The sequence below is a fragment of the Triticum aestivum genome, chromosome 5B (genome assembly GCF_018294505.1).
Source record: "Triticum aestivum cultivar Chinese Spring chromosome 5B, IWGSC CS RefSeq v2.1, whole genome shotgun sequence".
Classification (NCBI taxonomy): Eukaryota; Viridiplantae; Streptophyta; class Magnoliopsida; order Poales; family Poaceae; genus Triticum; species Triticum aestivum.
Genome location: NC_057807.1, coordinates 705,199,736 through 705,218,279, shown reverse-complemented (window position 1 = coordinate 705,218,279; position 18,544 = coordinate 705,199,736). Strand labels below are relative to the sequence as shown.

At 49.4% G+C, this 18,544-nt stretch overlaps 2 protein-coding genes across 3 annotated transcripts; one reads left to right on the top strand and one right to left on the bottom strand.

Moving 5' to 3' along the window:
* The first annotated feature begins 216 nt into the window (after nt 1-216).
* On the top strand, nt 217-5,496 carry LOC123114404 (uncharacterized). The gene is made up of 4 exons (XM_044535858.1): nt 217-1,045; nt 3,926-3,981; nt 4,056-4,248; nt 4,615-5,496. The coding sequence occupies exons 1-4, from the start codon at nt 320-322 to the stop codon at nt 4,969-4,971; spliced, it is 1,332 nt and encodes a 443-aa protein (XP_044391793.1). The 5' UTR covers nt 217-319; the 3' UTR covers nt 4,972-5,496.
* Nucleotides 5,497-5,620: 124 nt separating this feature from the next.
* LOC123114405 (protein Brevis radix-like 4) lies at nt 5,621-12,004 on the bottom strand. 2 transcript variants are annotated; one of them, XM_044535859.1, is made up of 4 exons: nt 11,534-12,004; nt 6,707-7,210; nt 6,157-6,611; nt 5,621-6,067 (listed from the first exon to the last, which is right to left on the bottom strand). In XM_044535859.1, exons 1-4 carry the CDS (start codon nt 11,663-11,665, stop codon nt 5,989-5,991), a joined length of 1,170 nt encoding a protein of 389 aa, XP_044391794.1. In that variant the 5' UTR covers nt 11,666-12,004; the 3' UTR covers nt 5,621-5,988. The 2 variants fall into 2 exon arrangements, with proteins under 2 accessions (XP_044391794.1, XP_044391795.1); XM_044535860.1 differs by lacking the exon at nt 11,534-12,004 and adding an exon at nt 7,342-10,215.
* Nucleotides 12,005-18,544: the final 6,540 nt, after the last annotated feature.

The following is an 18,544-nucleotide window of genomic DNA, read 5'->3' as shown; positions in this document are numbered from 1 at the left end:
TGTACAATGTCTATGAGATGAATGGAATATTGGCGCCTCTGGTGCCCCTCTTTGTTCAAAAAAAAAAAAAACCGTCGCCGTGTGAATAGTAGGACCGACCTGCGGGGCGACAAGGAGCGGCCAAACCACACTATCCTAATCGTCAATCATCATCACGACTTTCCACCGAATCACGTGCGGGCCCACACACACAATCACACAGATGGACAGGGGCATTTCCGTCACCCAAATCTATCTCCTTCCACCCACACAGTGAGTCGCCATCGCCACTCCTCTCCGACCCGTCGCTCTCCGCCAGTCCACGCGCTCCCCCTAAACAATGGCGGCCGACGACGCGCCGCCGGCCAAGCCCCCTCCACCGCCGCAGGACACAGCCGCCGGCGCCGAGGCCCTGGCGGCCTACCTGGGCCTCGCCTTCGCGCTCTTCCTCGCCTCGCTCCCGGGCGGCGCCGCCGGCGCGCGCCACGTCGCGTCGTTGCAGTCGCGGGGCCGGGTCCTGGCGACGCGCCTCCTCGCCGCCGAGGACCAGCTGCGGCAGCTGCGGGCGCGCCGGCGCGAGGACGCCCGGGCCAACGCGCGCGCCGCCGAGATCTTCGCGGGCCACCGCGCGTCCTGGGCCGAGGCCGAGCGCCGCCTGCTGGCCCGCGCCGCGGCCGCCAGCGACGAGGCCGCCAACCTCCGCGCGCGCCTCGCCGACGCCGAGGCCCAGGCCGCCGCGCTCCGGGCCCGCGCCGACCGGCTCGAGCGCGACGCCGCCGACCGCGACGGGCTCCTCAGCGCGCTCCTCGCCGCCACGGGCAACGGCGCCGGGCATGACGAACTCGGTGCGCGGGAGCAGCGGCGGCAGCATCAGTCGGATCCGGCCGAGGGCTACGGCGACACCGACGCGGAGGCCCTGGCCGCGGCCGCCGCGCTCTACGCCCAGCAGCGGCAGCAGCAGGACGGCTTCGGCGGCGGCGACGACTTCTACACCTCCTCCTCCTCGTCCGCGGCGGCGGCGTCGGGAATGCCGCCCTGGATGGACTCGCGCTCGAAAGGGTGGCAGGTAAACCGACAAAAAGTTCCCCCTTTTCGCCCATGGACCTCTCTTCTGCCATGATTCCACCATGGAAGTGCGTGTCTTCTTCAGTTGATTTAACTCTGAAGAACGTAAATAAACATATTAGTAATGTAAACCGATGGATACTCCATCGAATCCGGTGCTGCTTTTAAACATCATAGAATCATTCTGAAGACCACTCCTACATTATCCTGGTAGAAATTTGTAGTTGTGGAAACACCTGCACTAATCGCAGATTTTGCCCGTGCTCCTATCACTTCTGTAACAAGGTTGATGCTCAATGCTAAACACACTATCCTGCACTGCACTGGTAGGTCTGCATATGCATACACATTTTTCCAGGAGTGATAGTGATAGTGATAGTGATAGGGATACCCCTGAATCTCCATGACCATGAGCAAAGTGCCATGCATGTCGTATCCACAATACAACAGACAAATGACCACTTTGACAGCAGCCCCTTGGATCAATTAGGATCCATCTTGGGCACTGTTTCTGCGGGGTGGGGGCACCCTTGCATCTGCATCCAACACAGACTCTCATCTGGCTCATGGTAACAGTAGTTGAGTACTGCACCAAGATCATCATACGGCTGCTGACCTTAGTTTCTGTACAGGAAGAACACCCATTTAGTTTTTAGCTCTGTCCTTCCCTCAGCACAATGCCATGTCATGTATTCCTTCAGCCTATTTCTTACATGCAAGTTTTGGTGCCTTGTTGAAATATAGATAAACCAATGCCACACAGCTGTTCATGCCTTTTTTTCCTCACTACTATTCAGTTCATGCCTTTTATGACTCCATATGCATTTCTTGAAGAAAAAAGTTCATGCCCATACCCAGTTTCTTATTTGATTCTGTTGTTTCATTGGGTGCTCACTGGATGTGTGCGCATCATTTCTATTTCAACTGATTTGTTGTGTCCAGGAGGTTGCTTCACATAATGTTCAGCAGTGATAGCTGTCATTGCAATTTACTCTTCGTTTTGAAATAATTGGAAGAAAACTGTTGTTTTGAACCCACTCTGCCGTTCGGTGCTTCAGTTGCTCTTTCTATATTACATGGCCTGCAAAGCTTCCATTGAGGCTATCAACCATATTGTGAAAATTTGTCCAAACGAGTTGCGATGCCGTTGCTCAAAGCGTGATCTACAAGAATTAGTGATGCTTGGAGAACCAAAGGTAAAAGAATATGTGGTCACATGGGGGGATCAAGTGGGCACATACTAGTGGTATCTCGAGGTATCCAAAGAATAGGAGCTGTGAGTGGACACTCACACTCTAACTTGACTTTGCTTTGTATAGGAGGATAGCAACAACGTTTGTAGAAACAACTCAACCAATCGCAGATGCTCCATGATATCTCAACTTATCAGTTTTGTTTGGTTGATGCACTATCCTGTGGTAGGTCTGCATACACATGTTTCCAGGAGAGCTTGATACCCATGAATCTCCAGGAGCAATGTGCCATGCCTGTCGTATCCATAACAGCAGACCCTTGGATCAATTAGGATCCCGGCATCTGCATCCAACAAAGCTACCTGAAAGAATCTCATCTGGCCCATTTCTAGACCTATATAGTTGTCACAGCCTTACAGGCATCCTGGAGTTTGCTCATGGTAACAGTGCCCTGTATTGTAAGATGAGTAGTTGAGTACTGCACAGGAAGAAAACCTGTATTTTTTAGCTCTGCCCTTTTCTCAGCATAATGTCATGTCATGTATTCCTTCAGCCTGTTTCAGTACAAGTTTTAGTGCCTTGTTGAAATATAGATAAACCACACACAGCAGTTCATGCCTGTTTTTTTCTCACTACTCAGTTCATGCCTTTTATGGCTTCATATGCATTTACTGAAGAAAAAAGTTCATGCCTGGTTCTGTACTTCTGTAAAGTGCAGATTCCTCAATGTTCCTATATAATCTAGTATGGCAACAGAGATGTGCACGTATGCACTCCCTGCTTGCTATTGCTCTCATGTATGTCAAAACATTACAGATGCCTGCAATAACAGAATAATGGTAATCTTGTGTTTCTTTGCCAAGGACGAATTTGGATCTCTGCTCCCTTATATGTATTCCACAAGTTTGTATTGATAGGGATATAGAGTTATTTTTGGACTTTCAAGTTACAAATTTCGCTAGGTTCATTTTGTATGATCCATACATAAAGCCTTATTTAGGTCCTACAGCCTGTAAGATCCTATGGTGTTTGTTCTGTGCTGTCATATTCCGTTCTTTCCTTTGTGTAAACTGCAAACCCTTTGTCGACCTCTCCCTCCCTATGCTTTGTTCCACTTGTCCCAAATTAATGTTAAGACATTTACCTCTGTTCTCAAGTATGCAGTGCCCAGAAAGCAAAATAGTGAATAAAATCAGCAACTCTTGGATATAGTTAACCAACTCAGTTGAGGATGATTCACTAGCTGGTTCAAGTGACTATCTTGTAGATAGTCACTTGAACTGAAACAGCATCGGCCAATGAGTACCTAGTTCTCAGAAATTTCATCCTTCATTTTAGATAGGGCTATGGCTGGCAAGCTACTTGTTTTCCTGGTTCAGACTCAGCTAAAGTACACTCAATAACTAAACTCCTTTGCGAGGTTTATTGTCTCAACCATTCTACATATAATTTTTTTTCTCGCTTGCTCGTATTGAACAAAATATGTCTTTGCATAAACAGTGGTACATAAAACGAAAGGCACATACTATTTTTATATTTTCTTGTAATTATGTGTATCAGCTCGTGCCATTGATGACACCTAACATTAAGGTTTGGAGAAAGCTGTGGCTCAGTTAGGCTAATAGAGCATTGTTGGACTGTGACCTATTTTGCCCATTTAATCACTCATTTTAACTGGCGTCTTGCAGGACATGAAGTACGAATCGGTTGAATCAGTGTACAACACAAAGCATGCCGTACCACGGTAAGTACTTAACTGAGGCACGTCGTTTTGTAAAGCAGCGTCTTTGTTGTTTATAAATCATCTTTTTTCACCAGGAGGGAATCACCTTGGAAGGTGGATGTGGAATCGTCAGGAGTTCCTGCAAAGCTTCGGCAGCTTGAGCAGGAGTTAATTAATCTGGAGAAGGTTGGAAATGGAGATCTATCCAAGATCCCGTTGGTGCTGAGGAAGCAAGTAAAGAGATACCAAACTCTTGCTGGGAAGATTGAGGATCTTTGCAAACGAATGGTAGGTTTTACCTTTGATCATCTGACATGGCATATGCTTACTGCTCTCGCGTAGCACATGCAGTCTATATGGCCTAGCTTGGTATTACTGCATACCTGTTGTATAAACACATAATACAACATATGGTCTGGCTATTGCTGCATTGATAATTTTTCCTGGTTCATAGTAGTAGTAAGAGCAATATTTTTGGCTAGTAGCAATTTTTTCCTGGTTCTATAGCATGACTCTTGATGATGCAGAATAGAGAATACTCTGATTTTTGAAGTCAGTCGCATCTTCTGCTTCCTATAACTATTATAGATAGAGGTCATAGCTTTTAACCCACCGCAGTAAAAAGAACCTAACCTATATCTATTTGTTGTGCAGCAAGCGAATGACCCTTGTGATTCGACACTCAACTCGGAGTTCAGAACACAGCGGCAAACAGAGTACTTGCTGGAAGCATTCCACCTTCAGCACCGAGCAGCTGAAACAAGGCAGAAGCTCGGCACAGTGCAAGCAGAGACCGCGAAAAGCAGCTTCGGCGATGAGCTGCCAGCAGAAGCCAAAGTGAGCACAAGAAGAGCGCTAAGTGCAGTCAGGAACAATTTCAAGGAAATCCAGCGCAGCCTGGAGATTTGGCTGGCTAGAATCCTCGGAGACCTCGAGGGCATGCTGGCGAGGGACGGGGCGTCCCGGATAAGAGAGTACATTCTGTCCCCCTACGCGTCTGCTGTTCGATGAGCGCGGCTGCTATTGATCTGACTTGCATTCGTCGATGTGGGCGCTACATTGAGGCGCCGTCGTCAGGTAAGTTACCGAATGCAAATTCAGCATGTGAAGCCGATCTGCCTATGGCTCCTTGTGTTCTTAGTTGGTATTCTTGCAACCCCTGGCAAATGCGAAGAGGGGTGATCTAAGACCATGTCAAAGCTCAGATCACATTTTGATCCAACCCTCTACAAGTCTCATCTCTGTCTCCTCTCAGTATCAAGGTTTGACACGGAATCCGGTCATGTTTTAGATCACTTCTCTTCACATTTTATCAAGATTACTACCGTCAAGAACACCGCGTGACAAGGGTGCATCGGGTTTGCGGGCTCGTGGTGTTTATGTCCCTTGCCGTAGTTCGTTTGGGTAGCAGTTGTACATGTGGTGTGTGCTTATGATTTATGGTGGATTCATCATGCTGTATGCCTGTGTGTAGCACATTTCTTCCATGCACAGAATTGTACCAGTGTTGTCATTAACCTATAAGGTTATTGCTCATCTGTGTAGTGTGCATTGGTGATTTTTGAGCCACATTGCAGTGCTAGGATAGTTATTGCCATGTCTGTTGTATGACCATTATAACTGCATAAATAAACAAACTGACAGATAAATGAAGGTAGTGAAATAGTAAGATGGTGTGCATGCATAGAAAATGAGGATTAAGCATACTCAACATGAACATGGTACACCTGCATCCATGCAGTGACAGTCCATCACAGGTCACATGGGCTGGGCATCATGGCACTGCCCTAATTAAACCCTAAATAAACTAAATAAACATTTCTCTTTCCCCTCCCCCCTCCTATCTCTCTCTCTCTCTCTCTCTCTTTCCCAGCTCCAACCCCAAACACAAATTAAACCCTATATTTACTTGTAATTAAGCAGCAGCAGTAGACAGTAGTATCAGATACTATTAACCTTTCCCCCTCCCATTGCTTCACAAAGCTTGAAGCTTCAGAGTGAAAGTGTCCACGTTTTAGCAATGGAGATTCAGAGGTACTGCGCGTGTATCCTCTCCTTGTTCTCCTCCCACCACAGCTTGGCGTTCAGCTCCGCAAACTTCTCACGGCTGCATGCAATGCAACAAGATGATAATAAGACTCAACAACACCAAAGAATTGTCAGTGCTGGATTCAGAGTTGATGAGGAGATTTGGACCTGAAGCGGACGCGGCGGAGCTCGCGGGCGCCGTCGGCGAGCTCGCGGACGGTGATGTACACGCCGGGCTCGTCCTGGATCACCCACTCCGTCACCTCCAGCTCGCTGGCGTTGCTCATGGACACGTCGTCCGGCATGGACGAGGTGGTCGTCCGCGCCGGCTCCACGGCGTCAGGCTCCGGGCCACCGTTCTGGCGCTGCTGGTGTTGCTGCTGCTGCTGCCAGGCGCGCTCCGACGGGTTGGACGACGACGGCGGCGGCGGGGACAGCGGACCGCGGAAGCTGTGCTGCCGCGCCGCGCCGCCGGGCCCGCCTGGGCCGGCGCCGGCCGCGGCGGAGGGCTGCGGGCGGGCGAAGGCCGCGCCCCAGGCGATGCTCTCCGGCGCCGGCGAGGGCGTCGCCGCGGGGCTGCCCATCGTCGAGCCCACCTGCGACTGCGAGTAGAACGACTCCCTCTGCCGCAAACAAAGAGCCCCTTCAGCCTTAAGCAACGATGCACGACAATGGCGTACAGACGGAGAGGGAGCGGGTGAGCGACGGTGACACTGACCTCGGCGTCGTCGTCGCCGCGGGGCGGGTCGGGGAGCACGTGGCGGGTGAAGCGGCGGACGTTGTAGAGCTCCATGATGCGCTCGTTGTTGTCGCCCCACCACCGCTGCGCCTGCCACTTGTCGTACATCTCCCGGCTGAACCGGATGCGCTTCAGGTCGTTGCCGGCGCCGCCCGCCAGCGACACGAACGTGATCTGCACCCCGGGCTCCACCTGCGCCACCCACTCCCGCACCGCCGCCTCGCCGCCCTGGCCCCCGCCCCCGTTGGGCGGCCGCTCCCACGCCGGCGTGGAGCTCGCGCTCGACGCCGCCGTGCCGCCACCCCCGGCGCCGTGGCCCAGGTACGTGGCCGGCGGCACCGCCATGTCGTCCTGCACCACGCCCGGGCGGTAGTAGCCGCTGCGGTACAGGGACGTGGTCCGGCCCCTCGGCGGCGGCGAGCCGCCCCGCTTCGGCACCCCCTGCCTCTGCGTGCCCGACAGCTTCAGCACCATGTCCTTGAGCTGCACCGTCCAGTAAAATTCAAAGTGTCAGAATCAAAACATATGAATCAATACAGAACACCATTGATGTGGCAGCTGATGTTCATGCATCAAATGCAACAGACAAAAATTCAGAGATGCATACTACTTACTCCTAGATTGTAGCAACTGCAGGACTGCATCTCTCTCTCAGTGATTAAAAGACTCTAAACAGACTAAACTACAATTAGCAACTGATCAGAACAGTCTCCAAGCAACTGCTGAGGATTCTGCAATGAACTTGAGGAAGCTCAACTCAAAGTGATTTTCAACCTATCAATCTTTGCACTTTTACTGTGCCATCTGGTGTGAAGTTCAGACAAGCTTCATTCAACATGGCCATTTTATATATAATGCGGGGGTCTCCGGCCAAATGTGAATGCCAGATGATGCCGGCTCCTGGTGCGACTTTAGGGGTCAGAGGAATGACATGTTCAAAGGTTATGTTTCACTCCTCTGCTTTGACCTCCACTGGTAAACTCTCTTTATTCAGTTCAGACCGCACAATGACATGTTTGTTGCTTTCACTCACACAGAAGAAACATAGTGCTGGGTAGCTGTTTTACACTTAGTTTCTACTTACAATTCATGACAGTATGTGGTAAATTCTTACTCCAAGCAAGATAACTAAGTAAACTGCTACATGGTCACTGCACTAGTACAATGTTGCTCTCTGCAGCTAGCAAGCTTAGACAGGGCCAGTTGAAGCAGGCAGGCAAGCAAGCAAACAAGGATGGATTCTCTGACCCATTTGCTTTTCTTTTTGTTCTCTTTAACCACACACATACCACTATAGATATATACCTCTGTGGCTCTGCCCATGGTGTTTTTCCAGTCTCCTGTATGTTTCATCTACAGTCAGATTTACCCCCTTTCATGGTAGCACTAGCACCCATCTTTTGATGCACCTCTCTCCCTGACCTCTTTTATCAGGCAAAAGCTAGAATTTAAAAATTGAAGATCCCCACACAGCACAGCACAGCACAGAGCTGGGGATTGGATTCTTGCCTTGCTGCTGGAGGTTACAGACTTACAGTACAGCAGCAATATGCTTGGCACATCCCTGTCTATCTGTCCATCCATCCATCCAGGCCAGGCCAGGGGATCTCTTTCACATTCTCTCCTTTTGAGAAAGCATGCATCCTTGTACATCAATCTACCCAACCATGTAGTACTATCTTGTATGGGGATGAGTCATCTACATGCACTTTTTTTTTCCCGTTCAAAAAGAGAAGAGATTGAAAGAAAAAGAAAAGGAAAGAACAAAGGAGGAGCCTGATATGGGAGCAAGTTTTGAAGTTGATCAAAGCTTCTTTGTGACAAAAGGAGAGGGGGAGGAATAGTCCATGGGCACTCTTTGATCGAACACATTTATCTTTTAGAAAGAAGCATCTGAAGACATGTATGAATAGATAAATGCATGGTTGATCATTTGTGGTATTTGCTTTACGCTTGTGCTTTGTTGCAGGAATCCCTCCGCGCACATTTATATATGAAACCATACGTCCTTCCACATCGATATATCCTTACATCTCATATGGGGATGGGACATCTACACGAACTTTTTTTGGGGTCCAAAAAGAACATAAAAAAATTGATGTGTGTTGTGAGCAAGAAGGTTTGAAGGGGATCAAAGCTTCTTTGCCACACAAAAGAAGAGGGGAATGAACACTTTGTTGCATCTGAACACATATTTTTGAAAGAAGCATATATAGTATGGAATGGAATGGATGAATTTTGTATGTTCCTTTTGCTTTGTTCCAGGAAACCCTCCACAAGGAGACGACACAAAGTGAACGGTGGTTGTATCTAAACGAAATATGTATGCATGCATGGTTGCAGCAGCAGTGCAGGCATGATGCCATGGCCTACACTGTCTCTATCTGTCTGCCCCCTGATTTTGACCAGGCCATCTTTGATTAACTTGTTGTGTGGTCTAGTTTTGAATTCTTTTCCGAACATGTTGGTGCGGTTCAGTAGAGAGAGAGAGAGAGAGAGAGAGAGAGAGAGAGAGAGAGAGAGAGAGAGAGTTAGCTTAAAGAGGAAGTTGTTAATTAAGCAGTATCCTGGGCATCACCTGGGCTGGCTTAATTAAAGAGCAGGGATTCAGAAGAAGAAGGCATTGTTAATTAAGCAGTATCCTGGGCATCACCTGGGCTGGCTTAAAGAGCAAGGATTCAGAAGAAGAAGGCAACAATCCAATGTGTGGACTGTTGACAAGAGATAAGTGGTGAGTGTCAAGCAGGTCAATGTTGTACACTAGCACTACATGTGTGGACTGAAGGTTTGGCCGGCCGGCAGCAATGTTGAAGAATGAAGTAGATGCTTGGAAGTTGAAATTAGCTGGACTTTGGCCGGTGAGAAAAGGAAAAGTATGCATGCATGTTGGCTTTGAATTGTAGAGGCAGAGATATTCGTCTCTGTGTGTGTGTGTGTGTGTGTGTGTTACTAGTGTACTATAGTGGTCATATGTTAACAAAAAGAGAAGGAGAATAAAGAGGCTGAGGGTGGCAGAAACTTTGGCATGCAGTGCGCTGCTCTGCTGTGCTTGGCATTGGCGTTGGCGTATGCCATGCATGGCCATGGCATATATGCTTGCACTTTGCCCAAAGGAAAAAGAGAAAAGACATCTCCCTCCCATCCCCTCGTGGTATTCTGATCGTCGGATGGATGGAAGCGTTTCTTCTTTCTTCTTTTTTCTTTTCTTTTTTGGCGCTCGCTGATGAGTGGCGATTAAAGCCCTGGATGAGCAGCGATCCGATTAAAGGCACGTAACGCTTACGTACAAGCTAAAGAGAGAATGGAGAATGTATGTGCTCCCTCGGTCCTACTATAATACTATAATAAGAGCGTTTTTGACACTCTTATATTATGAGGTGGAGGGAATAGTATACTAATACTACAAGGTTTGAACAAAGCAAAACACAGGAAAAACCAACCCAGCAGCACCTGCAGGATATGATAGGATGGATTGTAGCTCTACCTTGAGAGAGGCTGCACCCACCCCACCCCACCCAGCTGTGTCCATATGTAACTGTAACTGTAATGCGCAGCAGCAGTGCCGTGTGGAGCGAGAGGTTGTTGATGCACCGGTCGGTCGGTCGTCCTGGTGCACGCAACACAACGCAACGCAACGCAGCAGTAGCCGTAGCAGCATGCATGCATGCATGTACTAGTACTGTAGACAGGGAGAAGCATGGTCCATATGGAGCCCACGGCCGGCCGTGTAGCCGTGTAGCTGCGCAGATGGATGGATGGATCGGACATGGACATGTGCGTGCATCGGGATCGCCGCCTACACGCACAGTCTCACAGAGGCAAGAGGGGAGAAGAAGATGATTCATTCGGTCTCTCCCTCCCTCCCTCCCTCTGGATCATCACTATGCAAGCAAGGTGGGGGGTCCCCTCATGGCTATAGCTCTCATGCTAGCATAGAATAGCCTGCTTGCTTGCTCCCCGCATCGGGGGCCGCGACGACAAGACGGTCGGAAAGCACAGACCGGCCGGCCGGGTAGCTAGGGATGGGGGTGGGGGTAGGACGACGACATGTCCCTGCTGGATGTCTGTCTGTCTCTGCATATGATATGATATGATATGCCAAACCAAAGGAAAGGAAAGCGACGCCACGCGCGCATAGCAGCTAATCACTACCGCCGCACCACCACTAGAGACCAACATCATCATCATCCTCAACCGTGGCTATCAACTTTAACAACAAAAACTAAAGCTACATGTTTACTCCTACTACTATACTTGTCATGCATGTTGGCTTGGGAGGAGTGGACAGACACCGTACGTCCCAAATTCAAAAACCATTACATACAGAAATAGTACTAATAACAAACAAGTGGTTGCACCTCCCATGGGCCATGGCCGTGGGTGTTGAGATCCATCGAGAAGCTCGGTCGCTGCTGCGCTTACGTACGTACTACTTGAACAAGTTAGGGACGACAGGCAGTGCAAGGATCCAACAACAGCTCACAGCAAGGCAGAGAGAGCTCCGTGCGCGCGCATGCGCCTTTGAAGAAATCAACCAACTTGCACCAAGATGCATGCATCTTACCGGCAGATTAAGGAGGATCTACGTACATGCCTGGCTACTAATCCCTCCGTCCCAAAATACTTGTCCTAGAAATGGATGTGTCTAGACTTATTTTAGTTATAGATACATCCATTTTATTCATTTCGAGGACAAGTATTCTCGGACGGACGGAGGGAGGGAGTAGATGCCTAGATGCATCGGCATGGCGCTGCTGGTGCAAGCAAAACCGACAACTCACCGCATGCACGGACGGACGGACGTACCTGGGAGGTGAGCGACTTGACGGGGTCCCTGCATGTCGGCGTGTCTCCGTCTCTGTCGCCGCCGGCGCCGTCCCGCTCCCTCTCCCGGCCGCCGCCTTCTTCCTTGTTGACGCACGCGATGCAGGCCAGCATCTTCTCCCCCTCCCTCTCTTCGACTCCCTTCCCTTCCACCGGCTGGTTCAGCCTCTCCTCTTCTTGCTTTCGAATACTACCCCCACACCCCACTCGACTCTGCACTCTGCAGCGCAGGCGCAGCTGGCCGGCTATATATGTGCTCCCTCACCGGGACTGGGATGGATGGATCCGCTTGTAGCTTGAGTAGATGGAGCTGTGGGCAGTGTTGCACTTTATATATACTCTAGCAATAGCAAGGAAAGGATACAAGGATGGCGTGCGTGCTCTGCGAACTCTGCTCTCTCTCTCTCTCTATCTCTGTCTGCTTTGAGGCTTTGAGCGTCCACTGAGGGAGCTGAGCAATGCGCAATGCAGTAGACGCGGCTAAGCTACCGGTGTCTACTTTAATTAATAGTGCTGGTGGCCAGGCCAGAGACTGTTACCTCGCGGTTAAAAAACAACAATACTCTACTCTACTAGGTGTACTAGGATCGAATAGCCAGCCAGCTGCTTGCTTCTGCTATTGCTGCTGCCTGTGCTGTGATGGCCTGATACATACTCCAGCATACACCACTCTACTTTTTCATGCTTTGGTGCCATCGACGCGACGGCGCAGCCTTGCTCATGAATCATCCCTCGCTTTCTCTTTATTTCCTTATCGATTCATCGATCGCTCCGCGTGCTCCCATCATGCTATCTGCTATCCGCATCGATCCATTCCACGATCGCGCGTGCTGCATGCCTGCATGCAGAGATGGAACAACGGCCTCCATGGTCGAGGTTTTGGGTGGTACGAGTACGATGACGAGCCCACGCATGACATGCATGTAATCTCTTTCGTCTGCTACGGGTGGCTGCTTTGCTCTCTCTGCTGGTCGGCCGCTAGCTGTATCTATGTGCCGCCGTTGCAGTGGTGTACGTACGCAGGCCCTTTAATTTGGCGCCACTACATCCATGTCTCCTTCCTTCCGCTGCGCCGTGCCGTACCGTACGTCCATCTACAGCACGGTGCTGTCGACTCTGTTACTGGACACCGTCGCACCGTACACAAGGACTGTCGACCGATCGGTTCCATGGGGGAAGCAGCTGACCCAAATGTGCATACCACATGTGCGTAATGTACTACTGTTGAGTGCACAAATGTTGAAACTCTACACCATCGCCTCTCAAACGTACTAGTACAATATAACATGATCGAGTCGCGCGCCGTCCATAATCAAGAGTTTTAACCAACAGTTCAGAAACGTCTTGGGTGCACACATGTTTAAGCAAAATGGCAATCCTTTCTAATTTACCACCCCACACACATACGCCCCACCTCCCTCAACCCCTCTAGATGTGACAGCCGGAGCTCGCAGGTGGTGCGGCGGTGGCGGCGACAAATCCGCGCTAGGGAGATGCCAGGTGTAGCTCATCAGCGACACGGCGACAGTGGCAACGACGACGAAGAGCAAAGCGTATGGTACATAGAGAAAGATTAGGGTTAGGTGGGGTTGGGGATGCTCGCGATGAAGAAGACGATCGCCTCACAATCATGTAGGGATTGGGTGAGGGGGTGCCGGTTAAGCATTGCTGCCGGCCTGTTGCCTAGGAGGAAGAGGAAGACGATCCGTTGGACGACAAGCAAGCGAGACTGCAATGACAAGGGAGTGGCGGGACATGGAGAAGGTGTGGGCTTCTGGTGGTAAGAGTAGAGGATAAGAAAGGCAACAACAATATTAAGGATAAGTTGAACTGCTAGAAGGAGATCAACCGGCTTACAAAAATGTAACCTGCATTCTAGGAAATATAAAGAAAAACATAACAAATGAGCCGCGGCTAATATTGCGATGATTTAAAGAAAAACGTCCCAATATGTTAATTAACTCTTTTTTTTTGAGGATCATATGTTAATTAACTGAAACGTTCTTATAACCATCCATTACAGCAGGCCCCACATGAGGTAGAAAACTATTAAGCAAAATGTCATATGTTTTATGAAGAAAACTAAACTTAGCAATCTCATGGGCCACCCCGTTGCATGGCTACTCGATTTTTGCCCGGTTTTCCCGTTAATTAACTATGCAATTCTCTTCTGCTTAATTAATCGACGAGGCAAAATTTCTGCCTCCATTTCGGAAAAAAGTTGGCATGGCTATTTACCTTAATGAACTTGACCCTCTACAGCAATTTCGAGATGCTGAGCGCATCCCTTGTTAGATTAACGACCGGTGTCAAGATTTTCATTTGCTAGGAAGGACACCATAAACACACGGTCAGTCTCCAGGATAATAGGTGAATGAAGGGTCATATACCGATGTAGAGACCAGCGGGGTAAGTCTTAACGCTTCATCTACGCTAGTATTGTGGTGAACTAGAATAATCCCATTTGTCCAAATAGGCTTTACCTATTTCGGTGTTTGCTCGTCCATATTTTTCCTACTTTCATGCTTAAGTTTTTACAGTGTAAATAAGAAGAACATGACATGGTTTTTAAGCCGTAATTGATCGGTTGGGAAAATATCTGGTGCACTGGAGCTTGTGGTGCTACCGGTGCACCGAACTTACATTATGCTTTTAAAATGTTCAAAAATTCTGAAAAAAATTAGCACACCCACACAACATTAATGTAGGTTGTCACAAAATTTCAAATCCAAATTCGAAACATAACTTGAAAAACAAAAATGACAAATTCAACACTGAATAGTACATAACATAACTTGGGTTTAGATTTGGCCCATTAACACACTTAATTATGTCAATTTTGTCATTTTTGTATATCAAAAAATATTTCAGATTTTTACACGAAATTTTGTGACATCATACATTGATGTTGCATTACCGTGCTAGATTTTTTTCAGATATTTTGAAACATTCTATGGCATCTGGTGCACCGATAGCACCACAAGCGTGGGTGCACCGGATACATTCCCTTGGTCGGTTACCCTAGAGCTGGTGGTTAAGTTAAACTTTTCAAGTCTTTTCATGTGACTTTCACTCTAAATTTTTTTTCCGGGAACTTTCGCTCTAAATGTTGTGGTTAACTTATTGGTGTTCATTCTTTGAAGAAAACACTGTGTTGTTCTCTAGCTAACTGGGTCCAATCTGAAAAAAAGGGACAATCATTTTTACACGGCCTGCATGATCAGGCCAGCAGGGAACATGGATGAGTACACATGTAGGTAGTTTGGCGATGCATGACGGCATGCACGCACTCTCTACATCATCCCTACATCCATCATTGGCATGCAAAAAAGAGCCGGCCTTCCACTCCACATATATTCATCGTGCGTGCGTGCGTGCGCTCTAGTAGAGATCATATCTCTAGCTAATGTCCGGACGCTTCCTCCACTTAATTGCAACTGATTATTGTGCTCCCATCATGCCATGCATGCATGCATGCATGCTTGATCGTTTAGAGGCAACATGCATGCACGCTTAATTCTCCCGCTCTATAATTAAGATTAACTGCGGTGAGTGCATGAAAGTCGTGGACTTCACTTCACAAGTTGGTAATTAAAGTGCATGCTTAGCTAGTAGTAAGTGGACACAAAGTTAATGAGCATATGCATCGCACTTAAGTAGCCAAGCAAATTAGTGCGGTGGTCGACATGCGTGCATCATTAGCTCAAGCGGCCGGAGCAAATGACGAACTGGTGTTATCTTTGCTTGTTTTGTGAATTTGTATACTTGGAACCATTTTTATCATTTGAAACAAGTTATATGCACAAACTGTTTAGGGTTATTTTATATCACCATGCTAAAGAATTGACGGCTAGGAAAATAAGATACATCAGGCTAAGGAATTGCCGGTATCAGATCTATTCAGGAACTGAAAGAAAGAGTTGAACACAAAATTTATCGAGCAAGGGAAGACTCCAAAATTTAAGGGCCGATATGAGAAGATAAGATATCACTAGCCCGCATTTCTGGCCTACAAGACATCAGAGAAGGGTAAGCAAAGGTCAGAGACAAATAAGAAAAATGCTGCAAAGAAGAAGTATCACCATCACACGGGGTCAGGTGGCTACTACAAAGCCCGGCCGTTGTGGGACAAAGCTGAGAAAGATCTGCTTGCTAAAGGGATCCAACCAGCGACATTGAACTGGGCGTACCGTTCAAGGACTTGGTTTTTCGGGGTTGGGAGAATTTTGGACCCACCATCTCAGTGGAGAAGCAGCGTGGCTTCCACGGAGCTCGTTTAGCCTGATTTCATGGCTCCTCGCTACCCCGTGGATACTATCACGGAGGCTCGACATTGCAAGCTTACGACGAAATGGCAGAACCTGACTTTGAAGGCGGCTGTCGGCTCTGTTGCACCTTCTTTAGCTAACGAAACTTTTCACTGTCATCCGATTCCACATGGTTATGCTGTTGTGACGGTGGATGAAATAATGGAGGAATTTAAGGAGCTAGAACTTGACCATCCTTCAGGTGAGAGGGAGAATTAGTTAGTTTATGCTTTGCGCAGTACATGTCTATAGAGGAAGGAGTACATCAAGTTTTCAAACTGAACGCCTTCTCCTCCAACGAGTCAGGGCACTCCACCTTCTCCTTCGACGAGCAACGAATACAACATTGATACATGAGAAGTGAGTGGAGTACTTGTACGGCCGGATATTTACGTGTGCTATATTTGCGATATTATCGAGGAAGAAGGTGACGCGGGTAGGCAAAGGCGTATGCATCCGTCCGGTCCGGGGCCGCGCGCGCGTCGTAGACAGGTAGGAGTACGGACATGACAGCGGCTGGCCCGCCGCGAAGATGGAGCTCGCACGGCGCGGCCTCGGGGTCGGGGCGATCGAGATGAGAAGAAGATGACCAGCTACGTACTCTACTCCTACCTAGACAATGGATGGAAGGTGGGGCCGCACGCACCCACCCACCCACACTAGCAACGTAGGTACCGGCCGGCCGGCGGGCAGCAGGCTCGGCTCCGACAGAATGATGGTGAGGAATCTGGCTGTTCATTCCATGGCCCCGCTGGCTGGTTTCTCCTCTCCGGCCGGCCAGCACTATGCCTGCCTCTGCCTGCCATGACGAGCCATGGCTGCACGCACGGCTACCAAAGGCAGGCACGGATGCCATGATGATGATGACGATGATGAGACGAGCTCGCGCGCATGCATGGCCGCATCAAAGTGACACATACATACATATAGTACATATGTGATCAATCCATCGATCCTAGGTACAGCTAGCTAGCTAGGCCGTGCGTGCCACTGCAATCTGCACTGGGTACGTACGTACGTGCCCAGCCTATGAAGCAAGGAAGAAGATAGCTCCATCCATCGATCGGATGCTTTCCTACGACTACGGACCTAAGACAAAGCCTATTACTAGCAACTTGTTAAGCCAATTCCACCGCACGACCCCAAACGGACATCCGTTTTGTCCGGATTCTGTCCGTTTGGGCAGGGGTGGGGTCGTGTGCGGGCCTGTCATGGGATGCGGTGGCCGTGCGCCCAGCGCGCGGCCGCATCCTTTTACCTCATCCTGTCCGCGTCCATTTTTTTTAAAAAAGAAACGTTTCAAATGCCAAGCCCTACGGCCCCAGTTCAGCACGCACGCCGGCAACAAAGCCAGCGGCCGGCAACACAGCCAGCGGCCGGCAACACAGCCAGCCTCCAAAATGAATGGTTGTCCTCGCCGGCAACACAGCCAGCGGCCGGCAACACAGTCAGCCTCCAAAATGAATGGTTGTCCTCGCCGGCAACACAGGCAGCGGCCGGCAACACAGCCGGCCTTCAAAATGAATGTTTTTCTCGCCGGCACACGGCCAGCGGCCCAGCGGGCGGGCGGCACCCATGCCAACCTCCAAAAAAGAACGGCCAAGGCCGATCGGACGACCTAGTTCAGGCCGTCGGCGTCGAGCATCTCCTTCTGCCTGACCTTGAACCAGGGCCTCGTCTTCTCGCTCATCTTCGACAAGTCCACGCTCATGACCGCGAGGGCCACCTCCTTCGCTTTGGTGGCGGCATTGGTGGCCTCGATGTCGAGCTGCCTTTGCCTGGCCTTGACGTTCTCGGCCTCGATGTCGAGCTGCCTTTGCCGGGCCGCCTCCTCCATGTCGAGCTGCCTCTGCCGGGTCGCCTCCTCCATCTAAAGCTTCCTTCTCTTGTCCGCCTCCTCCATCTCAAGCTTCTTCGTTTGAAGCTCTAGGTATTGCTTCATTTGCTCGTCCTTGCTTTGCCGCTTCTTCTCGTCCCTCACATCCTTTTGCGACATCATGCCATGCAAAGTGTCATGCAATGCCATGGATGAGGCATCACGAATGTCATCAACCTTGGAGTTGGTCTTGCCCCTCGGCCTCTTCAACGCCTCGCCATCTCCACCTCCGGCGAACTTGGCCGTCTTCAGGCCTCTCTTCCTTTGGAGTTCATGGTATTGGTCCTTGAACTTAGGGCAATTGTTCATCATAGTCCAACAATGCGTAAGAGTGAACGACTTGTCATTGTGCCGGGCCTTGAATGCCTCCAAAGATTAAAATGCCTACACCATATGATGAACAACAAGTGACCATGCAAACATGTACAAGGCCGAAGATTCATGGCCGTAGCAAGGAAAGGGCAAAGAATGAGAGCATACCATGTCTCGAACGCCGGTACCACTCACGGGATGTGCTTGAACGCTCTCAAATACGGCTTGATACTTGGTGCACTCTTGTTGGATGAACAACCATCTCTTTTGAATCGAGCCGACGCCACGGTTGCTTTCAAATTGGTAGGGCTCAAACATCTTCCTTTCATGGAATGTTTTGTGGACTCTCGTCCAAAAAACAATACCCTTTTGTTGCGCGTCGGTCCTTGGATCTTAGCTAATCTCCATCCAAGCTTGGCAAATCAACTTGTCCTCATCTTGTGTGTATGAACCCGTGCGAATGCTCTTCCTCTTCTTTTGTGCTTCCGCTCTTTGTGT

What these genes read in the sequence shown, in the direction of transcription:
- LOC123114404 (XM_044535858.1), top strand. Translation starts at nt 320, where the DNA reads ATGGCGGCCGACGACGCGCCGCCGGCCAAGCCCCCTCCACCGCCGCAG. An exon ending in CGCGCTCGAAAGGGTGGCAG is followed by an intron (nt 1,046 to 3,925) that starts GTAAACCGACAA and finishes GGCGTCTTGCAG; the next exon opens with GACATGAAGTACGAATCGGT. An exon ending in ACAAAGCATGCCGTACCACG is followed by an intron (nt 3,982 to 4,055) that starts GTAAGTACTTAA and finishes TTTTTTCACCAG; the next exon opens with GAGGGAATCACCTTGGAAGG.
- LOC123114405 (XM_044535859.1), bottom strand. Translation starts at nt 11,665, where the DNA reads ATGCTGGCCTGCATCGCGTGCGTCAACAAGGAAGAAGGCGGCGGCCGG. An exon ending in GCGGCGACGACGACGCCGAG is followed by an intron (nt 6,612 to 6,706) that starts GTCAGTGTCACC and finishes TGTTTGCGGCAG; the next exon opens with AGGGAGTCGTTCTACTCGCA. An exon ending in CTCCGCCGCGTCCGCTTCAG is followed by an intron (nt 6,068 to 6,156) that starts GTCCAAATCTCC and finishes CATTGCATGCAG; the next exon opens with CCGTGAGAAGTTTGCGGAGC.